Here is a 27,765-nt window from a genome sequence, read left to right as displayed (position 1 = left end):
CATTAAATGACAAAATATGAATTTAAAACAAAATTTTTTTTACATGTAGTACAGTGGTTCTCAATTCCAGTCCCCCTCCGTTCTGCGTATTTTGTATGCATCTCTTAGACGTTTGTTCTATTATTATTTTTAATTAGGTTACGTGTTTTCATTAATCTTAATTTCCATATTTACATGCTGCAACGTTGTATGATTTTTTTATGAAATATTTTTAAATATAAACTATAATTCGCTCATTTCTCTCCTCTAATCCTCACTCATGAAGACTGTTGATGCTGATCAATGCATGTGAGACTAATTTTAATTACTTTTCGTTTATTTGTGCAGATTGGCTTTTTGTAAAGAAAAAAACAAAACAAAAAAACAGATCACCTTATAGAAGCACGAGTAATTTCTCCTGTATTATTTTCCTCCTCTCGCCGCTTCACTCCAGTCCAGCGGGAGGCGCTAAAACACACGATCGTTTGTCAAACACCATTAAACCTCAGAGGAAGAAGTTCAGTTTCACGCGCTCTCTGTTGTTTTGTTGTGATGCTGGCTTAGTAAAAACGGTTAGAAATATTGTTTCTGTAAATAGGAAAATACAGTTTTTGAATCAGGTCAGTAAATCTCTGTAATATTCTCATCCTCACAGTCGTGACTAAGTGTTGAAGCAGGAATATCTGGAGGAGTATCAGCTGAACTGAGATCTGCTGTGAAGATGGTGTTTGTTAAAGAAGAGAGTGAGGAGAACATGATTGAACCAGAAACCTGCAGAATAAAACATGAGGAACCAGAAACATGGAGAATAAAACACGAGGAACCAGAAACCTGCAGAATAAAACACGAGGAACCAGAAACATGGAGAATAAAACACGAGGAACCAGAAACCTGCAGAATAAAACAGGAGGAACCAGAAACATGGAAAATAAAACAGGAGGAACAAGGAGGTTGGTGTTTATTCTTCATTTATCTTTAATGACTGTTTGTGGTATATCCACCAATCCTTAATGTAAAAATAAGACCTTAACTTACAATTCCAAGTTTCAAAGTTCTCATGGAAATGTGACTGAACCGACACAGAGATTTAATTATTAGACTTTATTTTCGCTTTTTGGAATCGTAAAACTGTTGAGAGTGTATGAGACTGAATTTGTTTGTACGTTAATAGAAGCCGTATTTTAAAGGGATAGTTCACCCAAAAATGAAAATTCTGTCATTAATTACTCTTCCTGATGTTGTTTGAAACCCGTAAGACCTTCGTTCATCTTAGGAGCACAAATTAAGATGTTTTGGATTTAATCCGAGAGCTTTCTGATCCTCCCATAGACAGCAAGGGTCCTTACACGTTCAAGGCCCCAGAAAGGTACCAAAAACATCATTAAAGTAGTCCATGTGACAGCAGTGGTCCAATCGGAATGTTATGAAGTAACGAGAATACTTTTTGGGTGAAAAACAAAACAAAAATAACGACTTTATTCAACATTTATTCAACTCTTCCGCCTCTGTTTTGGATGCATATTCATGAGAGCGCCATGACGCATACGTATGTATTACTGTTGTAGGGTTACGTCAGCACGTATGCGTGTAAGTACCCTTGCTGTCTATGAGAGGATCTTAATTTGTGTTCCAAAGATGAACAAAGGTCTTACGGGTTTGGAACAACACGAGGAACAGTAATTAACGACAGAATTTTCATTTTTGGGTGAACTAACCCTTTAAGTAAAGTCACTATAGGACTGTGGTTATTTTCAAGCATGTGAATGTCTCGGTAGAGCATTGTTTGATTGTTCGGTACATTTCACTGTAAATCAGTGAAAGATTTTCAGCAGGCTTTTACTCTCAGATATAATCCTGACAGCACTGTCACAAACATGTAAGTAACCTTGTTTATTCTAATACCTGACCTGTGATCAGTGATTTCAGATATGCAATTATTCAAGTATATTGCATAAATGCAAAAAACATTAATAGGCCATATGCCTAACAATAATTATTCAATAACGTGTGTCCACCAAAGTGTTTTTAGCCAGCTGAAAAAATGCCAGGTGCTCTTCTTAAAACGGCCAGCTGGTGGTGCTGGAGAATGCTTTGGTGGCACAGCGTTTTTCCAGCTGAGACGCTTTGGTTGTTATGATTTGAAATATCCAGGGTAGGGCTGTAGCTATGGAATATTTTAGTAATCGAGTATTCTACCGAAAATTCCATCGATTAATCGAGTAATCGGATAATAAGTACTTTTTCTTTTTTAAAGAGCAACATTAAATATACAAGAGAAAATAAGATGGGTCTCTTAAAATGAACAAGTAATTTGTTTCCTTTTTAGAAAAATAAACATTTTTATTGCTGAAATTGCATATATTAATAACTGTGAAAACTAAACCCATTTAGTGCATTTAATTGCCATATTACATTCAAAATGCAAATACAAATATATAAAAATCAATTTCAAATTACTTTAAAAAAGGTAAACATAGTACATCCTAAAACTGACTAGGGCTGTGTGATATGGCCTAAAAAAAAAATCCTGATTTTTTCCACAAAAAATCCGATTTTTGATTTAAAACGATTTTTAACTTTATTTTGTTTTGATTTTCCCTTCTGGGATTTGATCTGGATTTCCCCCTTGGGGTTAAAGTGCAATCAGAAAGAACAATCCAAACGGCAAGATGGCAGGCCCTGCCATTGTAAACAGTGAAAATGTAACATAACATAAAACACAAAATTACCCTTTTTTATATGTTTTCTTTAAACACAAGTTTAACATCTTTCTATTTAGTAGATAGGAGGTAGTTCTGATAAAGTGCAAACAAAACATTAAACAGCATTAAATATCAGTGCATGAGAACATAAAGTGCTTATTTGTTGTGCTGTTTTTAGTTTGAACATCCTTTCTTTTTTTTCTAAACATTCTTAGACAGGAAGACAAGCCTGTCTACTACCTCTGGCTTGAGGCATGCACTGTGGCATGTAACAATGCCTCCCCCCACACTGAAAAACCCTCTCTGAGGGGGCACTCGTTGCTGGGACCGAGAGGTATTTTTTTGCCAGACTACTTAGCCTTGGAAAATTCTGTTGGTGGCGCTTCCACCACTCAAGGGGATCTGTGTCTGGGTCTACCTCAGGGGTCAATAAGTAAGTTGTCAGCTCAGTCTCTATCTTTACTGCCTCTGACTGGTGGGGAGATGAAACTGGTGCATTCTTTTTGAAGAAGGCAGCTAAAGTCATCTTCTTCTTGGGCGGAGGCTGTGCTTCTTCTTGGTGCACCTGCACAGCTGGGCCAGGCTGCTGTGGTGTACTGTAGTTGGCAGGAGCATGAGCTCAGCCTCAGCGACAGCTCTTTTTTTGACTTGTTCCACCTTCTCTGTAGGTTGTGCGGAACCTTTGGTCCATCAGTGAGGACATGTCCAAGAGTTCATCCTTCACAGGGTCGCTGTATTTGTCGTCAAGGTACCGCATTATGTTTCTTTTTATTGTTTTGGTGAGCTCTGTGTCTTCCTCCTCTGGCTGTAGGAGACTGGTTTTGGACAGATGGAGCACCGATTTAATGTATGAAACGCTGACATAAGACTCCCCAGAAAGTGCGTCGGTAAAGTCTTGGAGTGGTTTCACAGCTTTATTTATGGACTCCAACACATCAAGATCTTGCCAAGTGGGCACAAGATGACGACTTTTCTTGTCCGAACCCAGGACACGGACTATGGCCTTCTCCTGTTCAAGAAACCTCTCTATCATTTTTTGGCGTGAACCCCATCTGGCCGGGGACTCCGTTACTAGCTGATGAGTGGGTAGACCAAGCTCAGCTTGTACTTCAGTCACGTCTCTTCTTTTTTTCCAGCTGTAAGAAAAGGCAGACACAGCCTTTTTACATACCCCAATGGCACGTTCGATCCGCGGGCCCTTCACACCATTTTCTGTAATAAAGAATACATAATCAAAACACATTTTAGTGGAACATGACCTACATTCACAAACTTGTCTTTCTTCATTTTCTGCATAATATTAATGCATGCACTCATACACACACATGTGCACACATATACCATTATGATTATTCATGCCAATTTTGTGGAAATATATATCGGTTTGATATAATGGATTAATTAGGCTGTTCACGTGTCTTTTGCGAATGGGAAAATATATATCACTTGAATGCAAAGCCATTAGATTATTACCTATAGCATTGTGCAATCTGTGTCCAAAGCACTGGAGGTTGGGCCACTCATTGTCTTGCAGAGCTTTGATCATGCTGGTGCCACTGTCTAGTCATACAGACGAGTCCGTCTTCAGCAAGGTTCCAAGAGCTCAGAGCATCTTTTAGCCCCTGGGCAATTATTTTGCCTTTGTGGTCATTGGGAAAGTAAGCCGTTTGGAGGCAGACGTTTCACAGAGTCCAGTCGTCGTTAACGAAGTGCACCGTTAAACTCATGTAGGGCTGCATCGTTTGACTGGACCATAAATCTGTTGTGGCGGAGTAAACCGACACCCCTTCCAGCTCCCTAGTGATCCTTTGGCGTGTACCGTTATATAGCTGAGGCAAGGCAACTTCAGAAAAATATTTGCGGCTAGGTAGCACATACCTGGGGTCCAAAACATTCAGCTTGTGAATAAACCCTGGCTTTTCCACAGTATATATGAGCACCATATCTTTTGCAATGTACATTGTACATTGCGCGTGCCTCAAAAGGTGACTTACAATGACTTACAAAGATACATAACAGCTACAAGTGTATGCACTACTTGCTTTATGCAAGCACTATATAGGATAAATCACTAACGTTATACTATATTTAGCAGGAGCATTCAATAAATTGAATCAACAAATATAAAAATAAAACACTATATAGATTGATTCCTATTAAATCAACTGTATTAGGGTCAAAGATGAAAATGGGGTTTCAAGCATAAAAAAAATAAGTGTAAAAGAGCTTTAAATTTTGGCTTTTTCACATACATTAGAATATGTCCTGTTTAACTTTATATTTTTCTGAGCAAAAAATAATTACTACCGTGCATTTTTACTTTGATTTTACAGAAGACAACCACTAAAATGTCATTCAGTGTAACAATATTTTTATGCAAAAAAATCTTATCAGACATTTTTAGAAAAACTATAATCTGATGACATATTACAGGACTCTATTTAAAGATCACAGTGCAGCCCCCAAATACTAATTTTTTGTCATTTTAAATCTTTATACTTCGCCAATATCCTTTAAACCATTAGGTTTTACCCATTTGTTACCAAGACATTTTTGTAAGGAAGTGAAAATCAATTGAAATCTAATAAAATTTAAGAAGGAGCACATATTATTTTACATATTTTAATAAGTACAGCTCAGAATAAGTATATTGTTTCATTTTTACATAAATATATTGGTTACACCGAATGACCATGGTTTGTTAACTGAATGACATTTTGACAAAAATTGAGCAAATATTGTCATTGTTTCCATTATTGCAATGTTTTGAATATTATTTTGTATCATTAAATTCCTGAGCAAATCACAGAAGCTGAATCAAATAATAATTTTATTCCACAATGCATACATATCATATATTTCATTTCATTGAGAACTTGGAACTTGATGGACAAACACCTTAACAATTTTGAAACAAACTGGTGGTAATATAATCAATATCCCTCATTTCATTGAGAACTTGGAACTTGAAGGACAAACAAACACACACACACCTTAACAATTGTGAAACAAATGGTGGTAATACAATCAATTTCTCTCCTTTCATCCATGAGAGAGAGAGAGAGAGAGAGAGATGCCTACTCTATAAATTTCTCCCAGTCTGCTGTAGTGAGTTTGGACTTCCTCAGGGTTAATGGCTCAGGTTCAGACACTATTGCCTTCACATCAGATGTGAAGTAAAATAGTTTGTCTGGTGTCTCAGGCCACACAAATGCATTCTTTCCAGCTCCACTTTGATGCATGCAGTTAACCTCTAATTCATCAACTTCAGCCCTCAAAACCTGCCCAACAAAGGGCTTGCCATCATACAGGACCACCACAAATTTGCCAGATAAGTCATCATCAGGTTCCAATGTCACAGAGGCTTCTGTATTTGTTCCTCTGACCTCTTGGATGGTTTGGAAGTCGATCTGCACTGATGGTCCACATTCACAAGTAGCATTGATTCTGGAGCAGAAACAAGATGACTCCCGATGGTGGATCTTCCCAGGTGTGTCTGCCACAATTTGGTGGATTTTTAAAGTGCCCTTCACAAGTGGCAACTCATTTGGAACAGCTTCGTCATATTTGCTTACCACAGTCTCATCAATCCAAAAGTATTTGATGCTTGATGTTGTGTCTTGAAGGACATTGAAGAGATCTTTTGGGTCCTGGATATCTCCTCCCTTTCGTACAAAGTCATCAGCACATCGCTTGGCAGCACCACCCACTCCATCTGGTGCCCCTTTGCCATGACTTTTCTCTGAGAAGTTCCATGTCACTCTTTTGAACCCAAAGAGAAAAGGAACTGTGCTCATCAGGTAAAAATTCTTGCCATTTCTATATTGGGTTACTGGGCCATCACTCATGCAGTGTAGTGTGGTGATTGAAGGATTTTGTTCCCTCAACTTCTCCAGTACTGGTTTGAGGTGAGCCCAGATAGCACGCTCATCATGACGCAAAGAATTTGAAATTGTAACGTAGGACTGGTGACTGGTAGATGTGTATGCTACACTTGTGTGAATGGTAGCCTGTCTTCGGTTGCCACCAAAATGAAATGCCTGCACTTCAGTGGCCAATTTGCAGGCATAGTTTTCTGAAAAGTCCATGTGGAGTACAGCCTCTTCCTCAGACAGGGTCTCTTTTAGACATCTACACTGTTCTGCCTGGTGGAGCCAATTATACTGGTGTCTTGCTAGAGAGTCAAGCTTACTATTAAAGACTTTCAGAAGATCATCCCAAGTACCATTGATTGTCTTCTTCACAATGTTGGTGAATGGCTTATCCCCTTCTACAGTCTTCTGTCTTTCCCACTGTTGCCACATAATCTTACCAGGTTCTTCAGGCACATCAGCCTCAATCTCATTATAGCAGCACTTGGGACATACACGGTACTAGTGTTGTCAAAAGACCCGGTACTTCGGTACCAAGTCGGTACTAAAAAAGTGAAAACGTCACGGTATCAGGTTTCTTTAAGTACCGGTGGTACCGAGTACCCGGTCAACCCGGTTCTTGACGCGTAAGGCCCGATGATTTCCGCGATGCAGACAACGCAGACGGAATCTAGTTATAAAAACGGAATTTACAGTTTAGCACGGAATGTCACGGAATTTGTCAAAGTTTGGATGAATTAATCAAAAGTAGGTCATTGCACTTAAATCAAATCGTGACGTGGACTAGTATCTGTAAATATTAAGCTGCAAAAGTCGATTCAAATATGAATCCCGCATGTTCTGCAGTCTCTGTGTGAGTGAATGAATGGCAGAGGCAGCGGTTTTTTCTTTTACTACATACGCTGAAGCGCCTGATGCTCGCGGTGATTCATCATCTGCCATCTCAATGAGGACATAAATACATAAACAACATCTACAGAACTGCTCTGAGAGTCCCCTCGCGAGCATTTTACCGTTTCATTGAGTAAAACCAGCGTCATCATATAGCTACACAGAAATGTAAAGGTATTCACGGCAACCCGTCAAAATAAAAGTTCATCTTAAAGACATTGTTCCAGAAATATAATTTTATATATATATATAATTTTTTTAAAAATTATTTTTTTTAAAGAAGTCACAATATTTCTTCCATATTTAAATTTTAATAGTAAATCCCCTTTATTTACCAAAACAATACAATGTGGTTAAATTTAATTAATTAAAAGACAAATTAAATTTGGGTGAAACTTGTTTACTGTTTTTCATACTTTTATTACTTGCTGAAAAACTTGAAACACAATTTAAATAAAGTATAAAGAATGGCATTGGTTTTTGTACATTTTTATTTTTGTTTGACTTTATTAAAAATAGTGTTTTTTTTTTTAATTAGCATGTGGTACCGAAATTGGTACCGAGAACCGTGGATTTTGACTGGTATCGGTACCGAATACTGAAATTTTGGTACCGTGACAACACTACACGGTACATGCAGTTTCTTTGGCGGGGGTCACAGACGATGGCTGCTATTAGTTCAGAAGTGCTTGACGTTTTAAGCAATCCTTTTTGCTTGAGTTTTTCGACCAGAAGCTTAACATTCTCATGATCTATACAAGCACATGTGTTCCGATCATTTGCTTTTGGCTCAGTGATGTGAAATGGCCTTAAACGTAAGAACTGTCTGTAGGATACGGAGTCCTCTCTGGCCACCTCTGAGTTATACTCTCCATGGAGTTCTATCAGTGTCTTGGTGAGGATGCGTCTCTGAAGTTTAATTTTGTTTTTCGTTACAGTATCTTTCTTACCAGACAGCTGTCGGCTGTTCTCATCTCTGCTAAGAAAAGAATGGACCTTTTCTCGTCGTGATGACTTTTCCTTCAAATCCCCTTTCCTCTTACTGGCCATTTTCACCCGGCTCTGTTTCTTAGACCTTTGTAAATCCTTCCTTAACTTTTCTTTTCTTTTTTGAGCTTGAACTAGTTGTTTTTTCAATTGGAAGAGCTGTTTCCTCAATTTCAAATTTTGCTTTTTCAGTCTTTTGCACCTGTTAGACAGCTTTTATTTTGTTCTCATTTGGGGTGGAAAACGCCAATGGTGGTTCTGGCAGAGACTGAGGCTGTTGAGTGGGTTCTGCAGGAGAGGTTCTTTCAATATTTTCCTCAGGAGGCTCTTCAAAGGAATCTGGTGTAAGATCCAGAACTGCCCTTATACGTTTTGCTTCTGCCCTGTGTTTTCTTTGATTTTCCTGCCATTGCTTTCGCCTCTTCTCAGCTGCAGCATCTGATAAATTTCTGATTGACGGGTGATCAGGATTTGCAGCCAAGGCAGCTTGCTTTCTTCTCTGGTAGCTGAAATACAGATTCCATGCAATTATTGACAAAATTACTGACATAGATATAAACCGTGTTATGAATTAAAAATACTTTCTGTTTGGCAACATAAATGACATGTTATCAGGATTGGTATTATGGGCAGAGACTCCCCTCAGTGGCCTCTCTTGAACTTGTGGTATAGGTAGGTTGGGCTCTCTATCTAAAAACAGCAGTAATCTATTATTCTGCAGGGCTTGGCTTTGACACAAATTTCACGATTTGATTTGATTTCAAATCAATTTGATATTGATTAACATCAACTGAAAACAGCATAGACTGAAAGATCGATTCTTGGGATTTACAAATCCGTATTGTTTCTTCAAAATGAGAATCAATAAAAAATCGAGAAATCTATCTTTTTAACCCAGCCCTATTATTGTGACATTGCACTCCTCAATACCTTTCTCGTCTCCTTGCTAAAAGCGCTGCCCTAGCTAATGGGTCTGCATTAACCTTTTGCCGGTGCCTAGTAACTCTCTCTTTGTTTGTGGGCATCTAAAAGAAATCAGTAAAAAAAGACAAAAATGCATTAAAACATTAATATTTATAAAGTTTAATATATATTTTTTGTGCTAAACATCCCTCATTTATCTGAAATATAAATAAAATGCTAAAAATGTTATCTAAACAGTGACACTGTCATTCAGTGTAATGGGTGACACTGTGGTGTAACAGACAATTTGCATTACACCGAATGACAAAACATTACCCTGAATGACGAGACTTCTACTTAAGCTAATATTGCACGCTAACAACTAGCCACCTATATCAAACAGTGAACTTGACCAGAAAGGTTCATCATAATTATTCACAACATCTACTTATTTTTCAAAAAATCTAACAATAAAAGTGTTTTTTGGCATTTCACTGAATGACATGCGTTATTGTAACTCAAGATACCACACTATAAAAGGTGAAATTATCAAATATTTAAGAGCAATAAACGTACCTTGCTGCAGTGCCACACGGCCTTCAGGGGGGCTTTTGATGATGTCACAGACTGCTTGATGACTATTGGTTGTTCATTTAATTTCAAAATGGCTTCCTGATCCTGTTGCACTGAATGACCTCTGACAAACTGCATATTCGGGACAAAAGTCCCCTAGTTATTTCAATACTTAATGAAAAAAATAACATATAGTCCTTTTAATATAATACAGCCAACAGTTATGGTAACATGCCAAAGAAGCAAATATTTTTTTAACATGGTATTTTATGCGTTTATTTAAAAATGTATTAGTAAAATCATAGTCCGGACCATTACACTGAATGACAATTTGACACTTTGGAGCATTATTTAACTCATATTTTGTCATTGTTTTTTCACAAAAGTTATTTGAAAAATGAAAGTAGACACTTTACTTGCATTTAATATGTTTATTTTGTATGTAAAACCACTTTTGTAAATTTAATTTGATGCGGACACAAAAATGGTGACGTCTCGTCTTTGACCCATTAACGTTTTTCAGTCAAGAGTAGTGAGTGATTTTTCTCTTTGTGTTTTGGTGTTTTATTAACATTGAAGGAATAATTAACCCCAGAATAAAAAGTGTTTTATATTTATATCATCATTTACTCACTCAAAAGTTTCTTTAAACCTGAGTGAGTTTCTTCTGCTAAACATAAATGCTATTTTGAGGAACATGGAAAACCAAACAGTTGCTGGTCCCCAGTGACTTATTCCATAGTATTTTTTTTTTCCTTCTATCAAAAGTCAATGTGGACCAGATACTATTTGGTTACCCACATTCTTTTGGGACAACATGTGAGTTAGTAAATAATGACAGAAATTAAATTTTAAGGTGAACCATCCCTTTAATGACAGTCAGCAGCATGTTCAGTACTGCCCCTTCAAGACATGCACGCATCTAATATACAGAGGCACGCATCCGTTTTCTCTCAGCTGTTTACTTACTCATTTTAGACATAAGCAACGGAGTCTATACATAAACCTTGTGTGTTTTGACAGTATTAGTGCACAAGATAACTTGGTTCAGTAATCAGGCGCTTTTTGACAGGCTTTAGCACGCGCTCAGAAAAAGCGCACGTCAGACCAACACATGAATAAAACATTTAACCTGCAAGGCTTTAAAGCAGATCCGAATAATGTACAGTATATTGAGACGGAGGAATAAGAACTGCATCTGATAGAATGTGCGCTGTAGCACGATACTACGATATTTCTTCAAAAGCAGATCGTGGAGACATTTTTATCGTCCATGATCAAAAATCGTCATATCGCACACCCCTACATGGGGGTAAGTGATTAATGACAATTTTCATTTTGGGGTAGAGTAACCCTTTAATCAAAAATGTTAACTTCCCCTCCCCCTCAAAATGACTCATCTTCTCCTCTGGTCATGAGCTATGGCGCAAGGGGTAATCACTGGGATAAATGACGGGGGGGAAAGCTGAAGCTGATGCTTCACTTTATAGAAATCAATGCACTGACCAGTGCTGACATGAGCCATGGGGGAGTACACTACCCTTAAAAATTGAAAGGATATTATGATATTACCACAACATCTTAGGACATCGAAAAAAATTTTTTTTAATGAATATGACTTAACCTGATGGAGGATGCGCTCAGTCATTCATGCAGTCTCTCTCTCTCTGTTAAGCCCCGTTCACACTACAAGCAACACGCAGCGACACAAGCAACAGCGAGCAATAATGACTGGATGGGACGTGTCCAGCGACATGACAAAGTTCAGAATCCTTAAGCTTTATGCAAATGAAGAGCGACTTTTGGGACCGACAGCCAATAGGAAAGAAGACGGTAGAGCTCGTGATCATTCTCCTCTCAGCCGTAGGTAAACATACGCAATGGAAGAAAGTAGGCTCTGTTTCTCATTCATTTTTGTTTGTATGTACGAATTTAATTTAGATTTAGATTATATTTAGTCTTTTGCCTCCAAAATGTTTGTACTTGGCTGCAAGAAACCTGATTCGCTGTCAAGGGAACGCCCACTAGTGACAAAAGTCGCTGCTAGTGTGAACGGGGCTTTAGGCATTTTTTGTGCTGTTGATCGTTCTCGTCGCCAACATTCTCAATAAAAAAATTTAATTCTTCATGCTAGGGTGTCTGCAGTAAATCCCCCCCCCTCCCACAACTAACTGCAAACTGGCATTCAGATCTGCCTCCATTTTGTTAGCAATGCCCCAACTTTTAATGATCCAATCAATTCTTGAAGGACAAAATCAAGTCCCGCCCTCTCATGTTTCAAAAGAGAATTGCTACTTCCATTTCATGCCGACTTTAAAAGTTGGCAACCGTGCATATAGTAAAGTTGTCACGAATCCTGTCCATGGCCTTCCATCTGCTTGCCACCAGAGGTCTCCCTCCCATTATATTGACTCTCACGTTACACAGACTGTTACATGTCACTCTGGACTACATTTCTCATGTTCCATTTCACTGATTGCGTTTTCACCTGCAGCCAGTTACACATGCTATAAAAATCAGTCTCAAACCACCATTCAACACCGAGTATTGTTTGCGTTTATCTCTCTCATAGCCAGAGGCGTCATGCCCATTCAAAGTGAGGGGGCACGTGATTTTTGAGCCAAGTGGATTTTGAATGCAGTTTCCAAAAGACAAAAAAATAGCCGATTAATGTTTTCTATATTTAATATAATCACACCGGTGTGATTACAACGTTCAGCGAGCCAGATACAGACGCGTTTTTACAGCACTGCGCATTAACCAATCAATCACACATGATTCTGTTGAGCTTATGAATGCAATGACGCAATCAGAGGCGTTCAGATGAGTCCATCAATAAAATGCCGGTGTTTTCTTCACTCGCTCGCTGACTGAATACCTCTTTCTCTCGTCAGAAACAACAGTACAAATGTGTGTATGAATCTGTAAGATATTAATTTCACAGTGTAAAGAGCCTCAGTGATTTTAATGGGAGTTTTTAAGAGTGCTTGAACTCTATACTGTCAGTAAAAAACGTTCTTTGCTCTCTTTATTTACAATGAAAGTGTTATGATAAGTAGCCTAACTTACAATGTGTTTATTTGCATTCACTTTCAATGTTAAATTCACATTAAATATGAAGTCAGTCGTATTAAAATGTTATGGCATCACATCCATATCTGTTAATTAAAACAGACTTTTTATGCATTTATTAGGTTACTTTGACCATCGCCCTCTAGATCAAGTAACATATGTAAAGGTGAGAATCAAGATATTTCATGATATAGTTAATGCGTTTGGGAATGTTTTGAATAAAAAGGAAAAAAATAAAACATAAGTGCTGTTGTGGCTGCTGTGTGTCACATGACCCCCCAACTTGTGCCCCCTCAAAAATAATGACTGCATGACGCCCCTGCTCCTAGCGATACCATCTTTACGGAGCCAGTTCCCTGTTCTAGTGTCTAGTTTAGTCATGTCTAGTTTTGCCTGATTACCTGTTTCCTGATCACCTGTCTTGGATTTATCTCTCGTCTTGTTGTTTGGACTCTGTCTGTTCCTTGCCTGGATTAGTTCTTGTTTGTGGATTACCCGTTTGCCTTGCCCTCTGGATTACGTTCACCGTTGATTGAGCTACGCCTGTCTTTGGATTACTCTTTAGTCTTGTCCACCTGTTTGCCATTGTCTTACCCCTTGCCAATTTTATGACCTTAAAGATTTGCATATGGATCCGCACGTCTCTCGTCTCAGTCTCCGTTACAAAAGTACTGATTAAAGTAATGAACAATATGCAGGTTTTGTGATGTCAAGAATGACATAAAATGTGCTTGATTCTTTTTAATGAATCACAAAGTACTAAAGAAACACCTAAGATATACATATGACTCATTTGTACAGTAGTAAAAATAAACTTGTCTCTGTGTATATATACAGACTAGGGATGTGCGGGACTAGTCGACTAAATGGTTCAGCTCCTGCTAGTCGACACTGAAATCAATAGTCGATTAAACGAGAGAAAAACCCCCCCCATAATTTTAACGTTACATTTAAAACATTTTAACAACAAGCTAAAGTAAAACTTTTAAAATATCAAAATATTTAAATATTTTTAAAGCGTATCTGGGTGGAAACTATATTTTACTTCAGACGTCGCATGCCTTTTCTTCATGTCAGTTGCGGTGAGATCAAAATGACCAGCGAAGAACCAGCAAGGTGTGGGATTATTTTGAATTAGAAGGAAACGGAAAAGTTTTGTGTAAACTGTGTAATGTCAAATTGGCTTACAATAACTCTACTGGAGCGATGCGTAATCATATTCAATACAGGCACGTATGCTTTAGCTTGGAGGCTAGTCAAAGCCAACAAATGTCAATCATGTCATAGACTACAACCCGCCGCTGCGGTCCGCGATCCCATCCGCGCCGTCTATTCCTCTAAGACCCACTTCGGTGGTGGTGCGGGATTTCCAGGCTCTTTTCGAAACTGTCTGCTTGTTTGTAGTTTTCTCTCTGTGTGCCTGTAACTTCAGTTCCTGCCGGTTTTTTTATTTCAAGTGCGGAATCACCTCTAGTCCCGTCTTTCGCCAGACCACGTTAACATGTTAAATTCATTGAACAAATGCGCATGCTCTGAGTAAGTAAAACGAGCATTGTTTTGTTTTTAGACAATATAGCCAACATGAAGTACATTTTTAAAAGCTGTTTTAATTTTTTTTTTTTTAACTTGTGTTTTAATATGTTGGCTAACGTTATATGAAAATGAAGAATTCTGTCAGTCTATTTTCCATTTCTGCGTTGCTCCAGCCGATCTGAATAAATAAGCTATGCACTGGTTTATGTTGAGTGTATGCTCTTCCTTATTTTCTGTTTAACGAGCGCCTAAAATTAAATGGTGATAACGCGAGGCAAGCATACGACATAATCGCGACCTATTTTTAGCAGATTTCATTGAGGGATTTGACAGTGTGATGCAAAGATTAAGTATTTCAAGTGTAGGCTGTTATACACGCACAGTTTTTTTTTCTTTTGCCATTTTTTGGGAGTTTCTAGCTTTTAGACTAGTCGGATACAAAACTTCCGTTTAAACGACTGTCAAATTAGTCATAGCGCACATCCCTAATACAGACACACTGGTGTTTTTATCCTGATGCAAATTCAAGAAATAAAGTCTTTACAAAAGTTATTCAAAAAAATTTAATAATAGGGTGATTACTAGAAGATTCATACAATATATTTTTATAGTCATATTCTGTTAATCATTATGTAGTTTATCTTGCAATTTCACTTTTATTGTAATTATATTTTATAATTATTAATTGGAATATTTTTCAACATTGCAGCACTTGACTGAGTGCAGCGACTATTTTATAACAAAATGTCAAAGATAATCAAAGATATTCAAAAGGCTTTCTAACAGAAAGTACTGGCTTATTTTTTGCTAAAAACTTGTGATTATTTCATATTATTATCAGTGGCAGAAAACACAATACTGATTTATTCTTGGTGTATAAAGAAGATGGTCTAGATGATGGTATTTACAAACATTCCAATGGTTTCATCTGAAATTGATTATTTTTAAATTATTATTCTTGAATTAAACCAATAAATAGCGGACAGTTATTGAAATCAACCATCATTCTGATAAACAACATTATTTTCGTCACATTGTTCGCGAATGCTCAGGTGTATAAAATCTGCTTGTGATATTTTAGGCCAAGCATCTTCAACATTTATAGATGTTTCTGAAGTCTGTGAAGTGTTTGAAGTTTGTTCATTTTCTTGACTTATCTGGTTTGATGCAATAGAATTGATGTACTTCGAACATACACCTTTTGCTTTCGTCTTGGCTATTTGTCTCAATTGTTCATCCAAGTATTCATCAGTTTCCTCGGACAGAAGCTCCTCATACCGCCTCTTGTAATAGGGCTTTCTTTTACAGCAGTTCTTCAGATACTTCTGACAGCATTTATCACAACAAATCCCAATCTTGGTGTTTGACATCAGACACCATCCAAAGAAACCAACAGCTATGAGGATGTAACCCAAAGACTACAAAAAGAAAGAAAGAAATGTATAGTTAATAGATTAAAAAACCAGAAAGCTACAGTAATTATTCTGTAGGGGAGACAGGGCTAGGTGTTGACAAAGGAATGTTTATAAGTTTCTTGGCTGCATTGAGGTTTTGAGTTAAACTCCGATTCCAACTGAGTCAGATTCCAATGATAAACTTCCAATTATAATTAATGTTGAATGGAAGATTCCATTGTCACAACATGCTCCGTGCCCAACAAAAGGATTAGGATTTGGTTTTTCCAGCAAAATGGTAAAAATAAATGAAGTAAAAAAAGAGGCAACTGGCCACAGTCTCCAGGACACACTATACAGTATCAACCACCATACAACGAATGTAACCGATAGAATCTATACAGACGGGGAAAATAAATTCAATTTTCCCCCCAGATTTAAATATCATAATTTTATTGTCCTGATTAAAGTACTTACCTGTGAAAAGTTTTTGTAGATTGTAATCATGCTCTTTTCTTGAAGAGTGTGTTTCTCCTTGCAAGGAATTTCAACCAGTGAGTCATTAAATTTGGTCACAATACAAACATAAAGGTCTCCATCTAAAAGGACAAATCCCCACCAAAACAGATAGATTCCAAAAAACTGGAAGATGTGAGAACAGAGACCGCCGCAACTGACAGCACAAACCTTTGTTGTGGTTTGTCTAACTATTTTTAAAATGAAGAACAATATCAGAGGAATGACAATAATGTAAATGTACCCAATTAAATGAAAATCAAGTGTGCAGGAGCATGAAAACTCAGAATTAAAGATGTACTGAACAATGTAAATCAGAACAACAGCTAGAAATATATTTGCAGCCTGTGACAGTATCACACGCAGTTTGTCTGGAATATCAGCGAAAAGATGTGGCATGGTTGATCAGGTGAAGCTCAGATGCAGCAATTCAAGACAAATAGCTATTTCCTCTCTCCTGAAGTCTTGTCTGGGTCCTTGATGTATCTGTATATCAGTCAAGAACAAGACTTTTCTCATTCTGGTTTTACGCAGTCTAGCCTTACCACAAAAGCTTCCCCTCTAGAAGTGCCATGACATTTTTCCAAAAAGGTTTCAGTTTGAAAGATCATATGCATCACTCATGGCATGTTGATATTAGGCAACACTAGCAACTGTCTAGGAAAAAAATAAAAAAATAAATTAGTATATTCCATTTCATTGGCCCACACCCACCGCCACTTATGTATTTCCATTTTTAAATACTGTTGTTATTCACCATCATCATAACCATAACTCTTGATAATGGTATTTACCATGTGCCAGCAACATGTTTCAGGTTTCTCTGTATATTTCTATGAAAAGTGAAGTAAGAGAGCAAAACATGACCTGATGTCTGTGTCCAAGACCACAATTGCAGAACATGTGTTTTCCCGAGTACATTCTGCCAGTATTAGTGTTCCTATATGATCAGGGTTCCCACGCTTCTTGAAAGTATCTGAATTTCAGACATATGGATTCAAGGCCTGGAAAGTACTTGAAAACAAACATAGGTCCTTGAAAGTGCTTGAATTAAATTTGAAATAAATTTAGTTTATGGCGCTATTTCAAAAATTGTCCTATATGTGTTGTCAAAGACAGAATGAAAAAAACCTAGCGTGTGTTTATGTGCAGCCTGGAGTTTTCTTAAGCCGCTCCTGCTGAGTTTCTGACTCCTGCAAACATTCTGTATTGTATATAATTTTCGCGCTATTAATATGTGGGGTATTGAAATAACATTTGAATAAGCGCTCGCAGTTCACTTTCACGTTCGATTTCGCGATCACGCGCACTCTGTGTAAAGTGAGCACATCTTTACAGTGCGTGAATAATTATTAGGCACATTGATATTCTGATCATATTTTTTTCCAAGCATATTTTACCAATTCCAAACCACATCAATCTTAATAACTACTTAATACTTAATAACTACTATTCATTTTGTATTTAATCATATATATATATATATATGATGTGTAATTGTTCATGAAGGCTGGAAGTGAAAATCTCCTTATATTCATGTGTGCAGAATTATTAGGCACGCTTTCTTTTACAGATAAAATGAGCCAAATAAAGAGATTTAACTGAAAAGTCAAAAATTATTAAATCCCCAATGAGAAATATTCAAAACTAATGCAATACAGAAATTGTATGGTTAAGACATGACCATTGGTCAGCGAAATGCTCATTGGGTCAGCAGGGTCAGACAAAAACAGGTGGAGAAGAAAAGACACACGGTAACTGCAAAATAATTAAGAATTAATGTGAAGAATTAGGTGTAAACCATCAAACATTTATTATCCAGCGCCACCATTTTCCAGAACTGCAACCTTCCTGGAGTCTCCAGAATTACAAGGTGTCAGACTTTGCTTGGGTAAAACATCCTAAAAAATGACCCTCACTTAATAAGAATAACATGCTGAAGTGTTGTGAAATACATGAAGACAATTTTTTTATAGGCTTTATAGACGGATAAGTTGAGAGTGACTCTTGAAGGACCAGCATCACATCCTCCGGTACCACTGTTTGAAGAATGTATCTTCCAGAATAGCAGTAAGTTTTAGGAGCTCATTTTTAGTCAATCTCTGCAAGACAGACTTTTCAGGACTAAAAATAAACTCCCAGAACTTACTGCGACATGGAGCTAAGGAGAACATGTAGAGCTTGAAAAATAAGAAAAACAGCTTAGTGAAAAGCGTTTACAGTTTAAAAGCAAATAGAAAGTCCTTTCCTTTTTTTTTTTTTCCTCCAGATTTGCACACGTACAAGGTTTAAAATATTCATGACATATTTTTTTTAAATATTGGAATTTTGAGCAGCTGCATTCCTCTAGGTCAAAGATGAAAAAATGGGATTTACAAAATAATTTTGACTTCAGTTATTTATTAACGAGTAACGTATCTATTGAGAGAATGTGCACATTTTTAATGTTAACAGGTTTTACAGTATTATTACATTGAACCACTTTTTATCCATTTAAAAATTGTGAAATTCTTTCAAATTTAAATCTTGTACAAGAACTACAGCAAAAACCAGTTTGATGCATATATTATCAATATTTTAGAAATTGTATTTGAATATTACCAGTATTAACTTAAATTCCTTTGAACACAACTGCTCACAACGGTCTAAATTTATGAAACCCCCACATTCAAAACATTATTACTCTGAAATTTTTTATGTAAATGTTAAGTGCAAGTAAAATGTTTAGTACTGTAAGGTCTTTCATGACACTACTTATGCTGGCGTGTGAATTTGATAGGTGCTTGATATAAAATAAATGGTGCTTAAAAAAGTCCTTGAAAGTCCTTGAATCTGGTGTTCATGAATGAGTGGGAACCCTGTATGATTTTAATTGGTATATCTCACAACACCATAGCAATTTCACAACTGTGCTCTATATACTGCCCTACAAAGGCAAAAGACCTTAACTCGCTAGAGTGTGAAACTGAGAAAAATGACTTTAAAGTTTTTTACTTGTCCAGCCAAATTAATTATAGGTAGGACACTGGAAATTTGGCAATTAGATGTTTTAGTAATGAAAATGATCTACATTAAAAAATTGTGAACTCAAACTTGATTTTTGTTAATGTACTCTGCCTTTGCACTGTCTGCAAAAAGTGAGAAGTCACACCAAGGCAAAAGGCAGTAACTTCCACATTATCAATATTTGGTTGCTGATCACCATTTACAAAATCGTTATAGTAATACCTGTATAAAATCTAGTGATCATGGGCTATCTCATATAGGCTACTGCATATAGTAATGTGACTGTATTCTTTTTTTTTTTTTTTACCATAACAAGCAGACTAAAAGTTAAACATGTGAGTGGATACCGTTTTGCAACCAATTTATTTGCTATGCTTGGTAACGTAAAAGAATGCTAGACATAACATAATTGCTTATATTGACTTGAATGAAATAGCCTAACCTAAAAGAACGACTTGTGGATTTATGTGAACGCCAGCAAGCAGGCATGCTCAGAAATGCATGTGGATTAAACATCCATGGGTTAAATCCATATCCTACCTTTTCTTGTAACCCGATAAAATTAATTGCAAACTGCTAGACTACTGATTTTATGATTGATCATGCCACATGCTACGGCATTCAACACGCATCCAACTAGAAGTGACAGCCTGGTGAATAATCTGCATTACAAAAAATATATTTAAATATTAAAAAATATATATTCACGATTATGTATTGCTGCCAAGGTGTCTGGTCTTTACAGTGCTTAAGCCAGGGACCAAGCTTATCATTGTTTCTCCTAATAGCATGAATGCAATCTGTTATTTAAATGATTAAATTAACTAGTTTGTTAAGATGAAATAACAAACCCTGTTTGCTGGAGCTGTCAATCACACAGCGCGAGTTTATCTGGACACTTAAAACCTCGTTATAATAAATGTTTCTCTTACACAACACAATAGGTTAAACCTTTTGCAGTATTTACATGTTTGCTGTTAGTTATGAAAGTATTTTGTGAAAGTGCAGAAAACGAGATGTGGTGATAAGATCAAACAGACTGTCATCTGCTTAGTGCTCATCACTGCAGCCTTTCATGTGATGGGAGTAGACCTAAATATAACGCTATAATCAACACTTTTCATGACAGCTGTAATTGTAAAAACATTGTAAAAGTATTTAAGACTATTCCACATGTAATACTGCCTATGTAAAGATGTTAGCCCCTTCAAACAGAGTGTTCAAATGACTAAAATCATAATTTATTTCTATGTAAGAACATTATAAAATAATAATAATAATAATGAATGCAGGTCATGACCCCTTTAAAAGTATTAAATTTGAAGTGCTAATACCTGCAGATTCCCTGTAGACAGCAGTAACATCACGCGCATTTGTATTACATGTTCAGCCTATAGATCTGCAGTGTTTACAAATGACATCGCCATCTACTGGCCTGTCAGCATAATGCAGTGTTTTTAGTCGTTTTCATAGATCTGTGTGAACGGGGACAGTTTTGACAACATCTGTACACAATAGGGCTGAAATTATTAGTCTACATTATCGACAACGTCGACACTAAAAAATTGTTGACACATATTTTTGTCGTCAAGTATTTGTTTCATCTCATATGACCTAATGTCATATGAGAGTCTGCAATAATGTGGTTTGACCAGTGTGGTGCTTTAGTGCGAACCTGTAATTCAGCCCTCCTGGATGCAATTCAAGAGAAGAAGACAGAGCTTCAGAACAAACACAGCCAAACCTGAAGCTGCTGAGTGGCGTTTGGATGAATATGTAAATATACGCGGCACGCTTTCCTCTCAATAACAAAATAAACAACAAAAACTGGCAGCGGTGAGAAAGCAGCAGTTAAGAACTCATCTGATTACAGCGATGAGGATGTTTGCTCAAGCTCTGCAGTTCTGTACTCCAGTAAAGTCCAATCATGTCACATTTATTTATATAGCGCTTTATGCAATATATAGCTTTAAATCAAGCAGCTTTACAGTATTAAACATGAAAAACCAGAGTCAGTGTCGCTTTCAGTTAGAATTACAACTTGATTTTCTGTTATAAAGCAGCTCTCCAGTGTGCTAGCTAATGATAAAATCTTTTTATTAGTGGGGAAAAAATATATAAAAATTAATTAACGTGATAGCTTGGTTTGCAGAGATCAAAGCTTGATCTAGCTCAGGACTATTTTGATTATCATAACCCTATGTTATTTTAAAAGAGATTATGTTGTGAATAAAATAGTTTATCCAAAAATAAAATGTCTTATCACCAGGGATGCATCAATCTGATGCTCAGTATTGGTATCGGCTACAACACTGGCGTTTTCTGTCGGATCGGGTATCGGTTAGACGAGACCGATCTAACTTTTAACTTTTATTTGTTTCCCAATAAATAATGTTGTTTCATTAAATGTTTCAATTTAAAAAAAAAAAAACGTATACAGTGAGGAAAATAAGTATTTGAACACCCTGCTATTTTGCAAGTTCTCCCACTTAGAAATCATGGAGGGGTCTGAAATTGTCATCGTAGGTGCATGTCCACTGTGAGAGACATAATCTAAAAAAAAAAAATCCAGAAAATCACAATGTATGATTTTTTAAACTATTTATTTGTATGATACAGCTGCAAATAAGTATTTGAACACCTGAGAAAATCAATGTTAATATTTGGTACAGTAGCCTTTGTTTGCAATTACAGAGGTCAAACGTTTCCTGTAGTTTTTCACCAGGTTTGTACACACTGCAGGAGGGATTTAGGCTCCACACAGATCTTCTCTAGATCAGTCAGGTTTCTGGCCTGTCGCTGAGAAACACGGAGTTTGAGCTCCCTCCAAAGATTCTCTATTGGGTTTAGGTCTGCAGACTGGCTAGGCCACGCCAGAACCTTGATATGCTTCTTACAGAGTCACTCCTTGGTTATCCTGGCTGTGTGCTTCGGGAGGACCCAGCCTCGACCCATCTTCAATGCTCTAACTGAGGGAAGGAGGTTGTTCCCCAAAATCTCGCAATACATGGCCCCGGTCATCCTCTCCTTAATACAGTGCAGTCGCCCTGTCCCATGTGCAGAAAAACACCCCAAAGCATGATGCTACCACCCCATGCTTCACAGTAGGGATGGTGTTCTTGGGATGGTACTCATCATTCTTCTTCCTCCAAACACGTTTAGTGGAATTATGACCAAAAGTTCTATTTTGGTCTCATCTGACCACATGACTTTCTCCCATGACTCCTCTGGATCATCCAAATGGTCATTGGCAAACTTAAGTCGGGCCTGGACATGTGCTGGTTTAAGCAGGGGAACCTTCCGTGCCATGCATGATTTCAAACTATGACGTCTTAGTGTATTACCAACAGTAACCTTGGAAACGGTGGTCCCAGCTCTTTTCAGGTCATTGACCAGCTCCTCCCGTGTAGTTCTGGGCTGATTTCTCACCTTTCTTAGGATCATTGAGACCCCACGGTGAGATCTTGCATGGAGCCCCAGTCCGAGGGAGATTGACAGTCATGTTTAGCTTCTTCCATTTTCTAATGATTGCTCCAACAGTGGACCTTTTTCACCAAGCTGCTTGGCAATTTCCCGTAGCCCTTTCCAGCCTTGTGGAGGTGTACAATTTTGTCTCTAGTGTCTTTGGACAGCTCTTTGGTCTTGGCCATGTTAGTAGTTGGATTCTTACTGATTGTATGGGGTGGACAGGTGTCTTTATGCAGCTAACGACCTCAAACAGGTGCATCTAATTTAGGATAATAAATGGAGTGGAGGTGGACATTTTAAAGGCAGACTAACAGGTCTTTGAGGGTCAGAATTCTAGCTGATAGACAGGTGTTCAAATACTTATTTGCAGCTGTATCATACAAATAAATAGTTAAAAAAATCATACATTGTGATTTCTGGATTTTTTTTTTTAGATTATGTCTCTCACAGTGGACATGCACCTACGATGACAATTTCAGACCCCTCCATGATTTCTAAGTGGGAGAACTTGCAAAATAGCAGGGTGTTCAAATACTTATTTTCCTCACTGTATATGTATATATGACACTGTTATTTATTATGCGTTAATTATTGCTCTAATTATTCTGTATTTTCATTTGTTATATGAGATTGCTATGGAGTAACAATTTGATGATTTCATGTAAATTAAATGTTCAATTAGTACATGAATGATTGTTCTGATCTGTTGTATCTATAAGCTATTGGGGGTTAAACCGATCGCAGTTGCTCTGTGATATACACAGACCAGGCACCATAGTTCAGCATGCATGTGATTCGCAGATAAATTTGCCAATTTACACATTTAAGCGATTTTAAACCACAAGAGCAAGAAAGCGAAAGACAAGGGTTTTTTTTTCGAACACGCTTAGAGAAGTATTTTACACAACACGTTAATACTGTTCATTCTTGTCTCAGATCTCCATTTGTTTATATATATATATATATATATAGAGAGAGACGTGAGAGAGCCGGTCCTTAAGCATATTTTCAAAGTGAAACTGTTTTGTGGTGTAAAAAAGGTTGGAGACCCCTGTTTTAACTAATTGCAAAGGCTAAATAATCAGTCAATGTCTACTGATTAATCAGTGAAATAATTGATGATTTGTTGATTAATCATTCTAATAATCATTAGATGAATCAATTATGAAAATAATCAATTGTTGCAGCCCTAGTACACAAATGTTTTCCTTTTTCCAAATGTCCCAATTGATTCTCATTTATTCATTTTAGGCCTGATGAAAGTGAAAGAAGAAAGACAAGATCTGAATGAGGAGGAGAAGAAACATCAGTGTCAGAAAGATCATGATGTCAATGCTGGAGAAAAATCAGTGAGTTGCAGCATTCAAATAACAGACGTCAAAAAGCCTTTCAGCTGCTCTCAGTGCAGAAACACTTACAAACAGAAAAGAAGCCTTATGAAACACATGAGAATTCATAGAGGGGAAAAGCCTTTCAGCTGCTCTCAGTGCGGAAACACTTTCACGTGTAACAAAAACCTTAAGAATCACATGTTAATTCATGCTGGAATAAAGCCTTTTACCTGCTCTCAGTGTGGAAAGAGGTTTACCAGGAAAAGTCAACTTAAGGATCATTTGCATATTCACTCTCCAGAAAAGCCTTTCAGCTGCTCTCTGTGTGGAAACTCTTTCACACGTAAAACAAACCTTAAAACTCACATGTTAATTCATACTGGGATAAAATCTTTCATCTGCTCTCAGTGTGGAAAGAGTTTTACACAGAAAGGACACCTTAAGGATCATTTGGTAACTCACTCTTCAGGAAAGCCTTTCAGCTGCTCTCAGTGTGGAAACACTTTCACACGTAAAGCAGACCTTAAGAAGCACATGTTAATTCATACTGGGATAAAGCCTTTCAGCTGCTCTCAGTGTGGAAAGAGTTTTAGAGAGAAAGGAATCCTTAGGAAACACACGAGAACTCATAGTGGGGAAAAGCCTTATCGCTGTTTTCAGTGAGGGAACACTTTCACGTGTAATGAAAACCTTAAGAATCACATGTTAATTCATACTAGAATAAAGCCTTTCAGCTCCTTTCAGTGTGGATTGAGTTTACATTTATGTTTACATTCACATTTATTCATTTTATCCAAAGTGATTTACAATTGGGGAATACATCAAGTAGTTCAACTCAAAGAGGTAAACAGACACAGAAAGTGCTCGTAAAACCAAATTTCATTGTGCAAATAAATACAAGCCGCAACTGGTAGCCAGTGCAAGAAGATAAAGAGAGGTGTAGACTCGTTGAAGACCAGTCGCGCAGCTGCATTCTGAATCATTTGTAGAGGTTTGATGGAAGTCCAGCCAGAAGAGCATTGAAGTAGTCCAGTTTTCACATGTAAACGAGGATTTAATCATCACATGAGGATTCACACTAAAGAGCTGCCTCACCAGAAAATTCACACAAATTAAAAGACTCCCCATCTGTCCTGTTTGTGGCAGGATATTTCTATTGGTTTTAAAAGCGTGGAAAATTGTACTGTGTAGGGATGGATATTGTTAAGGTTTTAAAGGCATTACTGTTCTTACTGCTGATCTATTTAGTATTTTTATCGGTTGTTTTTGTTATTTGGCTCAATTCTCAGGATGTGAACTTTTTCTCTCAAAGCTATAAAACTATGTAATATGTACAAGCTCTCTGAACAATTAGTTTCTTGTTCTGTTTACATGTAACACACCGATACACAAATAAATCTACTGTATGAATTAAAATGTGCATATTCTTTTTCTGTGTACTATAATATAGACTTTTCCCAGTAAACTTTTACCTACCGTTGAAATCAACCTGTGAACACACATGTGGGGCCCAAATTGGTTGCACCTAGGGCCTGGTCAATTTTGTCCCATAAAACAACATGTCATCTGCTGAGAATCTTTTAATTGCTGGCAATTCTATTTAATTGTTCAAAAAACATGCTGAAACAATGAATCAAACACATCAGGGTTATGTTTAGTGGTATCAAGGCAATCCCCTTCATTTCAATGGAGAGCCAGCGATTCAGGCGTGTCCAGTGCCTGTAATGGAGGAAATGTTAGTAGAGCTATGACAACAATACTCTTGCATTTATGATGTTTCCTTGAGGGACTACTGCAACAGAGTGAACAAAGGTCAAAAAAAAAAAAAAAAAAATATATATATATATATATATATATATATATATATATACAGGTGCATCTCAATAAATTAGAATGTCGTGGAAAAGTTTGTTTATTTCAGTAATTCAACTCAAATTGTGAAACTCGTGTATTAAATAAATTCAATGCACACAGACTGAAGTAGTTTAAGTCTTTGGTTCTTTTAATTGTGATGATTTTGGCTCACATTTAACAAAAACCCACCAACAAATTAGAATACTTCATAAGACCAATAAAAAAAAACATTTTTAGTGAATTGTTGGACTTCTGGAAAGTATGTTAATTTACTGTATATGTACTCAATACTTGGTAGGGGCTCCTTTTGCTTTAATTACTGCCTCAATTTGGCGTGGCATGGAGGTGATCAGTTTGTGGCACTGCTGAGGTGGTATGGAAGCCCAGGTTTCTTTGACAGTGGCCTTCAGCTCATCTGCATTTTTTGGTCTCTTGTTTCTCATTTTCCTTTTAACAATACCCCATAGATTCTCTATGGGGTTCAGGTCTGGTGAGTTTTTGCTGGCCAGTCAAGCACACCAACACCATGGTCATTTAGCCAACTTTTGGTGCTTTTGGCAGTGTGGGCAGGTGCCGAATCCTGCTGGAAAATGAAATCAGCATCTTTAAAAAGCTGGTCAGCAGAAGGAAGCATGAAGTGCTCCAAAATTTCTTGGTAAACGGGTGCAGTGACTTTGGTTTTCAAAAAACACAATGGACCAACACCAGCAGATGACATTGCACCCCAAATCATCACAGACTGTGGAAACTTAACACTGGACTTCAAGCAACTTGGGCTATGAGCTTCTCCACCCTTCCTCCAGACTCTAGGACCTTGGTTTCCAAATGAAATACAAAACTTGCTCTCATCTGAAAAGAGGACTTTGGGCCACTGGGCAACAGTCCAGTTCTTCTTCTCCTTAGCACAGGTAAGACACCTCTGACGTTGTCTGTGGTTCAGGAGAGGACAACTGTAGCCAAATTCCTTGACACATCTGTGTGTGGTGGCTCTTGATGCCTTGACCCCAGCCTCAGTCCATTCCTTGTGAAGTTCACCCAAATTCTTGAATCGATTTTGCTTGACAATCCTCATAAGGCTGCGGTTCTCTCGGTTGGTTGTGCATCTTTTTCTTCCACACTTTTTCCTTCCTCTCAACTTTCTGTTAACATGCTTGGATACAGCACTCTGTGAACAGCCAGCTTCTTTGGCAATGAATGTTTGTGCCTTACCCTCCTTGTGAAGGGTGTCAATGATTGTCTTCTGGACAACTGTCAGATCAGCAGTCTTCCCCATGATTGTGTAGCCTAGTGAACCAAACCGAGAGACCATTTTGAAGGCTCAGGAAACCTTTGCAGGTGTTTTGAGTTGATGAGCTGATTGGCATGTCGCCATATTCTAATTTGTTGAGATTGGTGGGTTTTTGTTAAATGTGAGCCAAAATCATCACAATTAAAAGAACCAAAGACTTAAACTACTTCAGTCTGTGCATTGAATTTATTTAATAAACGAGTTTCACAATTTGAGTTGAATTACTGAAATGAACATTTCCACGACATTCTAATTTATTGAGCACCTGTATATATATACACTGTTAGAAATCGCTGTAGATTTAGCAGCACAGTACTGTAAAAACCTACAGTACAATACCACATTTATATATTACTGTAAAGTGCTGTAATTTGTATTGCATTCTGGGTAGTTTTG

The 27,765-nt window shown here is 37.3% G+C and overlaps 2 protein-coding genes across 4 annotated transcripts; one reads left to right on the top strand and one right to left on the bottom strand.

Moving 5' to 3' along the window:
- Positions 1–329: 329 nt before the first annotated feature.
- LOC131539413 (gastrula zinc finger protein XlCGF8.2DB-like) lies at positions 330–26,028 on the top strand. Of its 3 annotated transcripts, XM_058773998.1 has the most exons (4): positions 330–551; positions 635–929; positions 3,350–3,429; positions 24,148–26,028. In XM_058773998.1, the coding sequence occupies exons 2-4, from the start codon at positions 781–783 to the stop codon at positions 24,888–24,890; spliced, it is 972 nt and encodes a 323-aa protein (XP_058629981.1). In that variant the 5' UTR covers positions 330–551; positions 635–780; the 3' UTR covers positions 24,891–26,028. The 3 variants fall into 3 exon arrangements, with proteins under 3 accessions (XP_058629981.1, XP_058629980.1, XP_058629982.1); XM_058773997.1 differs by lacking the exon at positions 3,350–3,429 and having other exon boundaries at positions 340–551; XM_058773999.1 differs by lacking the exons at positions 330–551; positions 3,350–3,429 and having other exon boundaries at positions 560–929.
- LOC131539422 (uncharacterized) lies at positions 15,214–17,803 on the bottom strand. Its single transcript, XM_058774022.1, has 2 exons — positions 16,384–17,803; positions 15,214–15,930 (listed from the first exon to the last, which is right to left on the bottom strand). Exons 1-2 carry the CDS (start codon positions 16,819–16,821, stop codon positions 15,508–15,510), a joined length of 861 nt encoding a protein of 286 aa, XP_058630005.1. The 5' UTR covers positions 16,822–17,803; the 3' UTR covers positions 15,214–15,507.
- Positions 26,029–27,765: the final 1,737 nt, after the last annotated feature.

Source organism: Onychostoma macrolepis, chromosome 04 (genome assembly GCF_012432095.1).
Source record: "Onychostoma macrolepis isolate SWU-2019 chromosome 04, ASM1243209v1, whole genome shotgun sequence".
NCBI classification, from domain to species: domain Eukaryota; kingdom Metazoa; phylum Chordata; class Actinopteri; order Cypriniformes; family Cyprinidae; genus Onychostoma; species Onychostoma macrolepis.
Note: the sequence above shows the minus strand (reverse complement) of the source record. Positions and strands in the feature narration are given on the sequence as shown.

What these genes read in the sequence shown, in the direction of transcription:
- LOC131539413 (XM_058773998.1), top strand. Translation starts at nt 781, where the DNA reads ATGGAGAATAAAACACGAGGAACCAGAAACCTGCAGAATAAAACACGA. An exon ending in AAAACAGGAGGAACAAGGAG is followed by an intron (nt 930 to 3,349) that starts GTTGGTGTTTAT and finishes CCTTCTCTGTAG; the next exon opens with GTTGTGCGGAACCTTTGGTC. An exon ending in TCGCTGTATTTGTCGTCAAG is followed by an intron (nt 3,430 to 24,147) that starts GTACCGCATTAT and finishes TATTCATTTTAG; the next exon opens with GCCTGATGAAAGTGAAAGAA.
- LOC131539422 (XM_058774022.1), bottom strand. Translation starts at nt 16,821, where the DNA reads ATGCCACATCTTTTCGCTGATATTCCAGACAAACTGCGTGTGATACTG. An exon ending in TCTACAAAAACTTTTCACAG is followed by an intron (nt 15,931 to 16,383) that starts GTAAGTACTTTA and finishes TTCTTTTTGTAG; the next exon opens with TCTTTGGGTTACATCCTCAT.